We start from the raw sequence: 14525 nt of genomic DNA on the forward strand, positions 1-14525 counted from the left end.
TTCTAATAAGACCTAAATATATATTTTTTTATTTACATTATTTTTGAGTTGTGACCCTTTAACATTTTTTTAAGAATTTGAATTTTCCCAATTTGAATTTTAGTGTAAACCTTTTGTTATGATAGCTACATAAAGTTTGGATACTGAATAAGAATATACTATTACAGCTTTGAAATATAATAGGTTTATAATTTTCAAATATTTGAAATAACAATCATTCCAACAATAAAAAATATACGTCACTTTTTATGGTATCTTTGTAAACTTTTTTTTTTAATAATTAAATATGGCCAATTATTTAAGACACTTTTCAATTACAATATCTGAGCGAGGGTTCTTATAAACCACTTGTAGCATTACAAATTTAGGAATTGGTGACATTGTCCTGTTAATATCGTTTGTTGGAATTTTTATATGAAAATACTTTAAACAATTTTACCGCATTTATGTTGTTACGTCATCACAAAGCTTACATGTAAAGTATTTCATGTGAAAATAATTGTTAGTTGCACTTTTTAATGAAGTTTTACAATTTAAGCTTTAATGAAGAAAAATTTATATTAGACTAAATTCTAAAAAGTTTTTAAGTTTATATTACAAGACTTTTAATTAAATGTGACTATTAATAGTATTTTCTCAAGGTTTTTAAAAGCACACATTGTTTGGTCTAATTTTAGTTTTAAGTTAAGTTTAAGGTCAGAAACTGTGTTAAATAGTATATAACAACATTAAAAAGATACTGTAAAGCTACTTAAAATATGTTTCAGTAAAAAAAAAGTTTTGATGATGACCAAAAACTTTTATTTATTTGATAGATTTTTAGTGTCAAATCGAAATTTTACTATTTAGCATGTTAAGATTGTTAAAAATTCCAGGTTTTTTTAAGTGATTTTTGTACAATACTTTAGGTTTTTCCAGTTTTTTTTTAGACTCTAAAATTTCAGGTTTTTAGCCTAAATTGTCAAGTTACAGGTTTCCAGGTTTTTCGGCAACCCTGCGCTATTCTACAAGTACATATATACATTGTTACAGCTTTATTTAATTACTTTTTTTATTAAAGATATTGTAAAATTGGTATACTTACATATTAATGTTCGATTACTTTATAAAAAAATGTTTATTAAAATATGATATATCATTTAAAATACTATTCTTTAGATATATTATATGAAATAGAGTCATTATGTATTTACAAATTATATAAAAACAGTTTGAAAATTTTAGTAATCAAATTTATAAAAATAATCTCATTTACTCTATGATGTTCAAGTTAAAACTTATTAAGAAGGAACTTAAGTACACTTCTAAATTTTATACCTACAAAACAGTAAGTATACTACTAACTTAAACAAACTATTGAAGTACTTTATATTGAATGATAAACTGTGTTAAATCATTACAAATAATTTATACGCTAGCAGCGCTAAAGAGCTACCTTTCAATGTAAACAAGGTAAGGTGAATAAAATTAAATTAATTAAAATTGTATGTAAGACAATTAGTAAAATGACTGATACTATACTAGTAAATTTATCTGGTTAACTCAAAGAAATAAAGTTCAGAGAAAGAATAATAAAGTATCATACTAGCTAATAGTAATTTTTTTAAAGCTAGTTTAATAATACAGGTATAAATTAACAAAAGACAAATAGAAACTAATAAATTTTTTGACTTTTATCTGTAATAAATGATACTTAAGTAAATGCATACTAAGTAATACTTATAGAAATTAAATGTAAATGAATAAAATTGCAATATATTATAAAATTAGTAGCGTACATAATTAAATACAACTTGGCAGCAAATACAAAGTAACTTATCCACACTAATAAGTTGATCGCACACTAAAATTACATAAAATTGAACAATTTACAAAATTAACACAAACTTATAATTTTTTATTTCAAATTCAAGTTATCTAATACAGGAAAAGCTTGCCAATTATGCCATTTAGTGACCAACAAGTTTTTAATGATTTAATACTATCATATAAGTATGCCATCAAAAAACATGTAATTTATAATAATAATATGATAATTATATGATAATTATTTGATACAAGGAAGTCTATTATATCATTAAAAATAATAAACATTTTCAATAAAATAATCTAAAAGTATCAGATTAGTGAGACACTAAAAAACATATTTACATTTATCATCTACAACTAAATCATTACTTGTACATTATTATAAAGCAAATGTCATGTACCATTAAAAACTATAATTAAATTACACATCTGTAAATTTAAAAAATATTCCTCAGTTATATTTGAAGTAGTAGAAGTATTTCAATTACTAATAATTATTCAAACAATTTTACTGTAAAATAAAACAACTACAACATGATTATTGGAAATAACTTTTTACTTTTCTCTCAATTGACAATTATAGGAAATCATTTGTCAGCTTTTCATTTAATAACCATTTAATCTCTTTTAATTTTTTTTTAGCTTGTATTTGGTAAATTTTCAACTCTCATGAGAGTTTATTTTTACTAAAAATAAACTCCAACGAAGCTTGTTATTCTGAGTCCATCAATTTTTTTTAATGGATACTTGGCTATTAATTCAAGTTATTAAAGAAAAAATTGATTTGATAATTCCATAAAATGCAATAATTATAATAATTTTAGATAAAAACAAAACTTTTATTTTATTTCAAATTTCTTATAGAATATCTTGAAATCGTTGTTTATGTTTAAAATTTAAGATTTATGCAGATATATTTCTTAATAATGTTTTTTATTACTTTTTCAATTTTACCTTTTTTCTAAACTTGCTGTAGCTCTTAAATCTCTTATATCTTACATACAGTTCTTAAATCTTATCTGACTTTTTAATAGTTCTTAACTGTATTACCAACTTTCAAATTATAACATTAGAACATTTTATCCAATATATCAATAAAAAATATTTAATATAACAACTTTGAATAATGTTTCAACTATTTTTTATGAAACAAATATTAATATTACAAATTAAATTCTAAGCATTAAATTTCTTTAATAGCTACCACCATTTTATATGAACCTAGGTAATTTTAGCATAAAAATCAAATTTATTTGAATAAAACAACTTATTATTTAACTTAATTTAAATATTAACCTGGGCAATTTTGGCATAATACTTCGATTGGTGTTGTTCTTTTTGTGTCTCCAATTTTCTGATATCTTTCCTTCAGTGTGTCGGCCTGAAATATACATTACTATATTATTTGTTCTTTTTTAATAACTATTACTATATTATTTGTTCTTTTTAATATTTATTACTATATTATTTGTTATTTTTTATACTTATTACTATATTATTTGTTATTTTTTATACTTATTACTATATTATTTGTTCTTTTTTGTATTTATTACTATATTATTTGTTATTTTTTATATTTATTACTATATTATTTGTTCTTTTTTGTATTTATTACTATATTATTTGTTCTTTTTAATACACATTACTATATTATTTGATCTTTATAATGTAATCAGCTGCTACAAGTTTGTATTTTTGAGTTAAGCAAAAATGATAATACTATCTTTAAATTTAAATAAATGTGATAAACTGTTTTTTAAGTCAACTACCTAGAAGTTATTTTTTCAATTTTTTTTAAATTTAGTATATAACACTTTATACTTTATTTTTAATAAAAAGTATATTTACTCATTTTAATGATAACCCATTGACAGCATAAACTTTACTATTAAAAACTATAATGAAAAACAAAAATCTATTATTAAAAAAGAAGTTTTTAGTACAGTTTTTAGTACAATATCAAACTATAAATACAGTTGTAAATGACATTATCATTATAATTAATTAGATTTTGAATTTTTATGGTAAAAACAATGCTATACATTTAATCATATTGTGACAAAGCAATAAAAGAGTTATAAATCATCTGAAATTAAAATCACTCAATATAAGTTTCATCAAGTTAAGTGTGTGGTGAATATATTAAAATTTATATAAGTTGTAAAATAAAGTATACTATCTTCTGTAAGGGAAATTTGGTTGAACCACATGAAAATATAAGAAAACACAAAAAAAATATTAAGTACTATTGTAGTCAAGCTCAGGGTTGCCACTGGTTTTTGAGAAATTTCTTCAAGGTTTTCAAAATTTCCTCAAGGCTTTTAAAAGTACACGTTTTTGGGTGTATTTTTAGTTTAAAGTTAAGGTAAAAAATGTGTTAAGTAGTATAAAAACATTAAAAAGATACTGTGAAGCTACTTTAAATATGTTTTTTAATAAAAAAATTTTTGATGATTACAATTTTTTTTTATTTATATGACAGATTTTTCGAGGCAAATAAAATTTTTACTGCTTAACATGTTAAGGTTATTTAAAACTCTAGGTTGTCAAATTCCAGCTTTTTCCATGATTCCAGATTTTGTGGCAATATCTCATTTATTTTTCAATTAATTCTAATTAATTTAGATGAACTAATACATAATTCATTAAATTAAAGTTTTTTTTGTTAAAGTACTTCTACCATAAAAACAGATAAAGTTTGATCTTTTAAAATTTAATTTTGACAAAAGTGTAAAAAAACAATACTTTCACAATTTTCAACATTTTTTTTTTGTTTCAAATAAGAACTCATTATCTAAGCTATAATTCAAACTCTAATTAACTAAGCAGTTTGATTTGACTTATTTTGATTTATATAACTTTATTTGATTTAAATTTTACATTTTTTGTTGTAATACAAAGAACAACAACACATAACAAACTATTGATTAATATTAACTAAAAAAATTAAAACCTAAAAAACATGTTTACAAAAAAACTAAATAAGAAGAACTAGAAACTATTTTTATATTTTTCCAAGAAAAATTAAAAAAAAAACTAGAGACATAAAATATGTTTTATCTCATGAGGTTGTTTAAAACTTTAAATCGAATTTTCTAAAAAAATAAAAACTAGAGTTTGAATTAAAGAATATTCTTGGAAAAAACCAAAACTCAGTCTTGTGAGCAATAAAAGCAAATTATAAGAATTAATACCTATTTTAAGTAAATTTTAAAGAAAAATATACACTGTGTTATATGTAACGAAGATATAAAAATATTAACAGTAAACACTAAATATCTTTTAATAGAAATAGCTGTATATAATTAGAACTATTTTTAAAATTTAACAATTAATTAATCAATTTATAATAATAAAATTCAGAAAAAGTAAAAACTTAAAGGACTACAGTATTGTTATGGTAAAGTTATAAAGTTATTTTACTTTTACCTCTGTATGATTATAATTTTATTTAAATTTATTATTTTTAATGCTATTAATATTTAAAACAATTATAACCAACTTTTAATCCTTGCCAGGGGAGACTCCCTCTCAGGAAATATACGAACATGTGACCTAGTGCTTCTAAATCATCTCTGCGGGATTGTTCTGGAATAATTATAATTTGTAAATATATACACGTTCATACTAATTGTTAGAAAATAATGTAAACCATAATACATTCCAATCAGGCTGATTTTTTACTATAGATGGATTTACAACAACAAATTATAGATAAACGAGCTAATATAAAGAATTAATCTTAATTAGGATCAGCAGATAATTTTAAGAATTAATCTACTTTATTCAGAAAAAATAATTATTACAAACACAACTGTTTTGTTTTATGTTTTTTGTAAAAAATCTAATATAAAACTATTTCAACTCTTCGGTGTAAAATAAGACCTAAGATTTTTATAGAGCTAAATATTAGATTTTAGTATGAGAAAATTTTTTACGTACTAATGATTTTATTTTTCTTGGAGACGTTGGATCAAATATCATACCGAATAAAATATAAATAAACTAGTTTGTTTACATTGTTAACAGTTATAACCTTATTTAGTTTATCATATTACTAAAAGTACAAAGATTACATTATAAACTAAACGCATTGAAATATTTTTACTTCAGTTTAAAAAATTATCTACAAAAACATTTATTATGTGAAAATGTATAAAGATCAAAAACATTTGTGAAAATGTGTAAAGTTTAACGATCAATTTACGCATCAATCTATCCTCTAAAAGAGCTATAAAATTAATCCTCTAAAGAGCTATGTAAGAATTTATTTCATGTCTTTTAAATTACATCAAAATTATAAAAATCTTCAAAGTAACTAAGTATATTTTGGTAATTTAATGTAAGCAATGAAAAACAAAGTAATTGAAAGTGAAATTTCAAATTGAATATTTGTCAAAAAACAAACTAATTTGATAAAACTGCAAAGCATATGGTTGTGAAACAAATTGAAATAATTCATTTTTGTACAAGCACGTGAATGCAATTTATTATTATAAAAAAACCTGCTAAAATAAGTAATAAAAATTAAAATTGTAGATTATTATTTCGAAACGTTATTATTCATTCTTGTTGTTATGCCCACTTTTAAAATATTTTTAGTATAAGCCCAGAAAAGTTGAAAAAAGTTTCAGATTAATCATATTTACTGGTTTGATAGTTTTATTTCTGTAAGTTTATATTAACGAGCGAAATATAAAAAAGTAAATGAAATTATATTACTATAATTTTATACAATGTTTTTAGTAACTTTTTAATATAATAAGCATACACTATTATAACTTTTTTAATTCGTTAACACAACAATTTATCCAAAAATAATAATATTTACTAGTTTATTCCAAAATCATAAACATAATAATCATTTAAATTGATATAATCTCATATATTACACGTCTACAAAATGTTACTGTTTAAAAAAAATTAAAGTTTGAAATGTTTTGAAAATATCATACAAAGATTTATGTTTATCACATACTTATTATTAAATAAGGGAAAACTTTATTGTATGATAAAACCTATAAACTTAAATTTTAGGAAATTATTAGAATAAGAATCCTGTTATTTTATACTTATTATTGAATTTTAGGGAAAATTTTCATGAATAATTAATTAGTTGACAAAATATTAGTTCCACATAAAAATCTTATGGTTTAGTATTAATAAAATATTTTCTATACCAAAACAGTTGGTTTTAATAACTTTTTACAAAATACAATAAAAATTCTATTTTATATATTATAACATTATGTTTTATAATTTTTTTAGTGGTTAAAAACCTGAAAGTATTTTAGACAATGATAAGTTAATATCATTTTGTAATTTATTATACATTACACTTTATAACATTTTTTATTACATTTGAAGTAAAGATACTTGAATGTATTAACTATTAACTGTATGATGCTATATTAGAAACTGATAACAATAAATTGAGCTTAGAAAATAGTTAAAGTTATTTTTTATTAAAACATTTTTTTAGTAAATAGGTAAAAGTTTACATATATATATTTTGTGAGTAAATAAACGTTGGTTAGTTTGACAAAAAATGTTTGATTACACAGTTAATTAAGAAAATACCATCGAAAGAAAAACTTTAACTAATTAACAAAAACTGGGCTAACAAATAAAAAAAATTAACAAAACTTTGGTAGACTTAAAAGAAAAACATAAAGTAATTAGGTAAAAAATTTAAAATGTATATAAAGTATGTTACTATTTCTCTGAAATATACTAATTACAGTTTAATTATTTTGTTTATAATTTTTTTCGAGTTGTGCCGAAAATTTAAGAAAAAACTTGAAGTTGTTTTATTTTTTCAGCAGCATTTTTTTGCATACAAAATTCAAAAACCTAAGTTTAAAAAATAATGAATTAAACTTATTACTAATCAAAAGTTTAAACAATAATTTACGGTTATATTAAAATTATATTTTGTTGGCTGTACTTTAGATTAACTTTACTTTTAATAAAAGAATACTAGAACTAGTACATTTTTTACCAAAATAAATATAAATGTAAAAAACACACAAGTTTTAGAAAAACACTATTCCTACAAAACTCCTTTTAAATAGTTTTCATATTATGATATTAGTAAACAGGAAATCAAAAATTTAACATAAATTAAAGGAACTATTTTTGTTTTTAAATATATAATTTTAAAATTTTACAATTTAATATTGAAAAAATATGATATAAGAAATATTGAAATTTTTTTTTTCATAATTTTTTTAAGTTAACAAAGCATTATAAGTGATAATCTTGTAATAACTTATTGGTTAATAGCCTTGGGGATTTTATAACAACACATACAAACATTATTGTTCAAAAAGTAATCAAACAAGTAAACAGATATTTTGACAATTGAAACACTTATATATTTAAAAACTATTTTAAAAATACTTCAACACAAAAAAAAATTAATCTAGTATAACTTATTAGTTGAAATTTAGAAAACATATAAATTTAAATTCAACTTTAAAGGATTACTACTTTTTAAAGACATTTAGAAAGTTTATGATGATATGTAAAAAGTAAGAATAGTAACAGTAGTACAGGGAAATACAAAACAATTTCATTTTAATCCCATATAAAATTTAAATTGATAACAATTCTACCTGCCTCTAGGGTTACAGCAGTTGTACAAGAACTTATGACATTATTATTACAATGTTTTATTTGTACAGATTACTACAACTTGTATTACTTGATTAGATTAATATAAAAACTAATTAATCTTTTCACATAGTCTTAACTTTAAAAAAATGTAGAATTAAAAATATGAAATTTTTACTTTTGCTTCAAACAAATTACAATATTGTAGAAATTAGATCAAATTTTTTACTGTTAAAACTTTTTTTTCGGATATTGTTAGTATTAAATAAAATGCAATTGAAGTTTTTACTTTTAGAAAAAAATATGTCAAGTTTTTATTAGATAAATTGTGTTATTAAATGCTTCTACAAACAAAAAAAGTTAAGACTACTGCTGGCTAGATTTACATTATTTTCCAAATGATTAATAATATATAATCAATTGTATGACTTTATGTGACAAGTGATGATAAAAACGTGAAAATTTAAATTAAAACTTTGTAAACAACAACTCGTTTAAAAACTTTATGTTTAAATGTGAAAATTTTAACAAAGTTTCCTCTATAACTTTTCAAAAATAATTTTCAATTTGAATTCTTATAGTTGTTTTGAATGTATATGTTTTACAGAGTATTTGAAATTATGAAATTGCTTCAAGTAACAAATGTTTTTATTATTGAATTTTTTATTAGTGTGAAACTAAATAAGTTTCATTAATTATCAGTAAGAAATAATCCAAGTTTAGTTTTTTTTTGGATATTAAACTGTTGCTCACAAAACAATAAACATTCAAAGTATAATTTATTTGCAAGACGTTTCATTTTTTAGTTGAATAGATAAGTATAAAATTTAGCTTTTATAAAAATAAGATCGCAAAAAATATCCGTCTAACTGCAACTAAAGTATAAATTTATTAAAAAAGTATTTATACTTTTCACTGCTTAAATAAACTATAATTAATTTTTAGAATCAGAATTTTATTTAGGTGAAAAATTCAACCTTAATTACAAATGTGAATTACTAACAAACAAAACTTATAATTAACATCATTACAAGGTGGTTTTTACATAAGTATGACTAATTTAAAATTATTAATCAACTTCAATTTTTATTTTAAACCATTTATTAAAAACACTTTTCAAGTTCAATTTAAAAATTACCTGTTTTTATTTCTACTTAAAATTTAAACATTTATTACCAAAAGTTTACAATTACTTTTATTGCATATTTGATTAAAATTTACAGCTCAACTTATACTAAGCAAAATTTGAAAGCTTAAAAGTAAAAATTCTTAAATAATAATTGCAATGTAACTTATAAAAAAATAAAAGCCTATAAATAAATGTTCAGCAAACATTTGCTTTAACGTTTTATTTTTATTTTTGGTAGACAACAATGTTCACTTTTTTTTTATTTAATTGATTCACATAAATGTCTTGATAATGATGAATTAAATGTTTATTTAATACCAAGTTTATTTGGTGATAAAATTTTTGTGCAAACAAAGTGATTTACGTCAATTAAGTTCCTGCGTCAACATATGATTTCTAAGAAAAGTTTAGTTTTTATTTAATTTTTATTAAAACTTAAAAAGTTTAATTTTCTTCGAAACACTTAATTTACGATCTTATTTAAAATAAACTCTAAATTTTTGAAATGTATAATTTATATGACAACTTAACGTAAACACATTTTTGATTCAAAATTGAATATGTTTCCACAAAATTTAAATTTTATTTCATTAATTGATACCAACATGTTTTAAAAACTTTTTCTTATATATACTAAATTTTAAAAATAACTGATCATATCAACAAAACTTCTCTTGAAAAATCAACAAAACTTCTCTTGAAATATTACAAAATGCTTTTAAATATTTACTGTTTGTATTCAAATCAAATTAAAATTACAAAATGTTTACTTCAAACGAATTGTTGAAACAGTTTTAAAACAAAAATAATCTTTTTTGTATCTAGGGTATTACATCAATAAAAACCCAAACATTTAAAAGACACATTTAAACTTTTTATATTTTCCTGCACATCAAATTGTTTATTCGCCACAACAAAAGCTGGTTTCTACCAACAAAAAAAATATTATTGAGAAAATAACATCAATATTTCTTTGTTGATAAGTTTACCTTTTATTTAAAAATCACAAAATAAATTTTGTTACATTTTCGTTTTTAGAGGAAAACTTTAGTTTAGCTTCGATGAAAATCACAAAACTATTTTAAACAAAAATATAGAGGCAGATTGTAGCAATAAAACTTGAAATTTAAACTATAATTTCATTGCAACAAACAAAATTGATATTTTCAAACATTTTCACAACTTTTCTTGATAATTATTTAAAATGACAACAAATTTTCTGAACTTACAAAAATTGATTATTTATATTTCTTTAAATAATTTATTAAGTAAACTTTTTTTGATAAAAATATCTTTTTTTCATCTAATATTTGTATTATAAAGTTTACCTTTAAAAATGTCAAAACTTTTTCATTACCAAAAACTTTAAAGTTCATTTTAAATAGGAAGTATAGTATTTAAACTTGCATGAAAAATTCAAACTATAATCTATATTATTTTATTAAATATATAAAACAGTTAGCTAAAATAACTTGCATAATAAATAATCAAAAGTTTCCCGCAAACATAAATTATTTGTAGCAAACTTAAAAACAAACTTTCATTTTTATCAATAAAAATACTTATTTATTTTACTATTAAAATAAAATTTATCAAACAAAACTACTTGTAAACTTTATAGATTAAGAAATATTTATAATTATTGAAACTGAATACTGTTCTAAAATTTACTTTTGTTGATGAATGAGATTAATTTTTTTATGTTTTACATCAGAGTACGTGTGTGTGTTTAAAAAACAAAAAAATAAATAAACTTTTGTGAAATTTATTTCAAAAAAAGTCTTATCTGTTCATCAAAATTTCAAAACTTATTTAAACAAACATAACACATTATTTGTTTTTAATCATCAAAATATTTTCAATCATCTACTTATAAATAGTTTGGTGTATTGTATCTTGATCAAGATAAAAAGTTAAATAAAATAAATTGATTAATTACATTGGAAAACAAAAAGCTTCAATGTAAAAATTTCATTCTGGATATTTTAATAACCACAATATATTTTAAATTGTTTCTTTATTCAAACAGTCAAATACACAAATCAAAGCTTTTATGATTTTAAACATAATTTTTCATTGGTTTACTTGCAAGCATAAAGCTCTGTTACGTCACAATAGCAATGTTAAGGAGATTTTAACTTTGCTGTTTGATAATATAGACATATTTTTACAAGGTAAATATATTATCTTATTGATACAATTATAAATACATTCTAAGATGAGTTTTCATTGACTTATTTTATTATTAATACAGTCACCTCTCGCGAATTGTGTATATCGCTTAACAAGAGGTAGCAAACATACCTACAATAGTGGCTGTTTTCCTATAATGCATTTGATACAGTTTAGAAACTTCCGATTTTATTTTACAAAAGGGTTTTTATTAAAGTTATATATATATATATATATAAATTATATATATATATATATATATATATATATATGTAAAAAGTATTTTAGTAATAATTTTACATGTATAAACAACGTTTATTTTTTACTATATTCCTTGCCCACACAAGGTTAATTTTTTCTTACACGGTTTCAGAGACAGATCTTTGAATTAGATAAAAATAAAATATTTATTGGGTTGAAACGAAAATTGTGTCAAAAATATTGTGAGGAACTGAATATTTGAACTTTTTTTTCATTTAAAGGTATAAAAGGGGCTAAGACACCTAAAATATTAAGAAAAAATCATAGAGTTCAATAGGTTCCTTATTGAAGGTACAAACTAAAAATTTATAATCTCAATTTTACTAAAAATCTATTTCCTCCTATTTTTTATAAACTAAATATATTATTAACTGAATACATACAACAAACTTACAATGAATTTATTCTTTCAAGAATTTATTTTACAAACTAAGTTTTGGTCAAAGACCTTGTCAGTTCTGTTTGAATTCTATTTGAATTTATTTAAGCACTGACGAGGTCTTTGACCGAAACTTAGTTTTTAAAATAAATTATTGAAAAAATAAATTCATTATTTCTCCTCTAGTAGTTGAGATCACTTTATTTGTTTTCTTAAAACCAAAACATATAATAAACTTATAATATTAAATATATTTTTTAAGAATTATAAAATAAGTAACTAAACGAGAGTGCTTAATCAAACAAGTGCGTAGATTCGCAAGAGGTGACTACACTGTTAACTTTTACCGATATGGGTATTTATAGAGATGTATCTATATATATAATATATTTATTGGTATTATTTATTAATATTTTTACCTTTTCCGAGATGGGTATTTATTGATGTGTATCTATATATAAAATACTTATTAATATTCATTTATTAATATTTTTACCTTTTCCGAGATGGGTATTAATCGACATATATCTATATATAATGTATTTATTAACATTCATTTATTAATATTTTTACCTTTTCCGAGATGGGTATTAATCGACATATATCTATATATAATGTATTTATTAATATTCATTTATTAATATTTTTACCTTTTCCGAGATGGGTATTAATCGACATATATCTATATATAATGTATTTATTAACATTCATTTATTAATATTTTTACCTTTTCCGAGATAGGTATTAATCGACATATATCTATATATATTATATTTATTGTTAACATTTATTAATATTTTTATCTTTTCCGAGATGGGTATTTATCGACATATATCTATATATATATAATATTTATTGTTATCATTTATTAATATTTTTACCTTTTCCGAGATGGGTATTAATCGACATATATCTATATATATTATATTTATTGTTATTATTTATTAATATTTTTACCTTTTCCGAGATGGGTATTTATCGACATATATCTATATATATTATATTTATTAATATTCATTTATTAATATTTTTACCTTTTCCGAGATGGGTATTTATCGACATATATCTATATATATTATATTTATTGTTAACATTTATTAATATTTTTATCTTTTCCGAGATGGGTATTTATCGACATATATCTATATATATATTATATTTATTATTATTATTTATTAATAATTTTACCTTTTCCGAGATGGGTATTAATCGACATATATCTATATATATTATATTAATTGTTATTATTTATTAATATGTTTACCTTTTCCGAGATGGGTATTAATCGACATATATCTATATATATATTATATTTATTGTTATTATTTATTAATATTTTACCTTTTCCGAGATGGGTATTTATCGACATATATCTATATATATTATATTTATTGTTATTATTTATTAATATTTTACCTTTTCCGAGATGGGTATTAATCGACATATATCTATATATAATGTATTTATTAATATTCATTTATTAATATTTTTACCTTTTCCGAGATGGGTATTAATTGACATATATCTATATATAATATATTTATTGTTATTATTTATTAATAATTTTACCTTTTCCGAGATGGGTATTAATCGACATATATCTATATATATTATATTTATTGTTAACATTTATTAATATTTTTATCTTTTCCGAGATGGGTATTTATCGACATATATCTATATATATTATATTTATTGTTAACATTTATTAATAATTTTACCTTTTCCGAGATAGGTATTTATCGACATATATCTATATATAATATATTAATTGTTATTATTTATTAATATGTTTACCTTTTCCGAGATGGGTATTAATCGACATATATCTATATATATATTATATTTATTGTTATTATTTATTAATAATTTTACCTTTTCCGAGATGGGTATTAATCGACATATACCTATATATATAATGTATTTAATAATATTCATTTATTAATATTTTTACCTTTTCCGAGATGGGTATTAATCGACATATATCTATATATATTATATTTATTGTTATTATTCATTAATATTTTACCATTTCCGAGATGGGTATTAATCGACATATATCTATATATATTATATTTATTGTTATTATTTATTAATATGTTTACCTTTTCCGAGATGGGTATTAATTGACATAGATCTATATATAATGTATTTATTAAT

The 14525-nt window shown here is 20.7% G+C and overlaps 1 protein-coding gene across 2 annotated transcripts in view; it reads right to left on the minus strand.

Moving 5' to 3' along the window:
* Nucleotides 1-14525, minus strand: part of LOC145849254 (casein kinase I-like) — a 59865-nt gene that overhangs the window by 16049 nt on the left and 29291 nt on the right. For both annotated transcript variants that reach the window (XM_082954399.1, XM_082954400.1), the window contains 2 exons: nucleotides 5312-5397; nucleotides 3106-3190 (listed from right to left, as the gene is read on the minus strand). In XM_082954399.1, the coding sequence (XP_082810525.1) occupies nucleotides 3106-3190; nucleotides 5312-5397 (171 nt within the window). The remainder of the gene's footprint in view (nucleotides 1-3105; nucleotides 3191-5311; nucleotides 5398-14525) is intronic.

This window comes from Thalia democratica, chromosome 1, assembly GCF_965202585.1.
Source record: "Thalia democratica chromosome 1, ktThaDemo2.hap1.1, whole genome shotgun sequence".
In the NCBI taxonomy this organism is placed as follows: Eukaryota; Metazoa; Chordata; class Thaliacea; order Salpida; family Salpidae; genus Thalia; species Thalia democratica.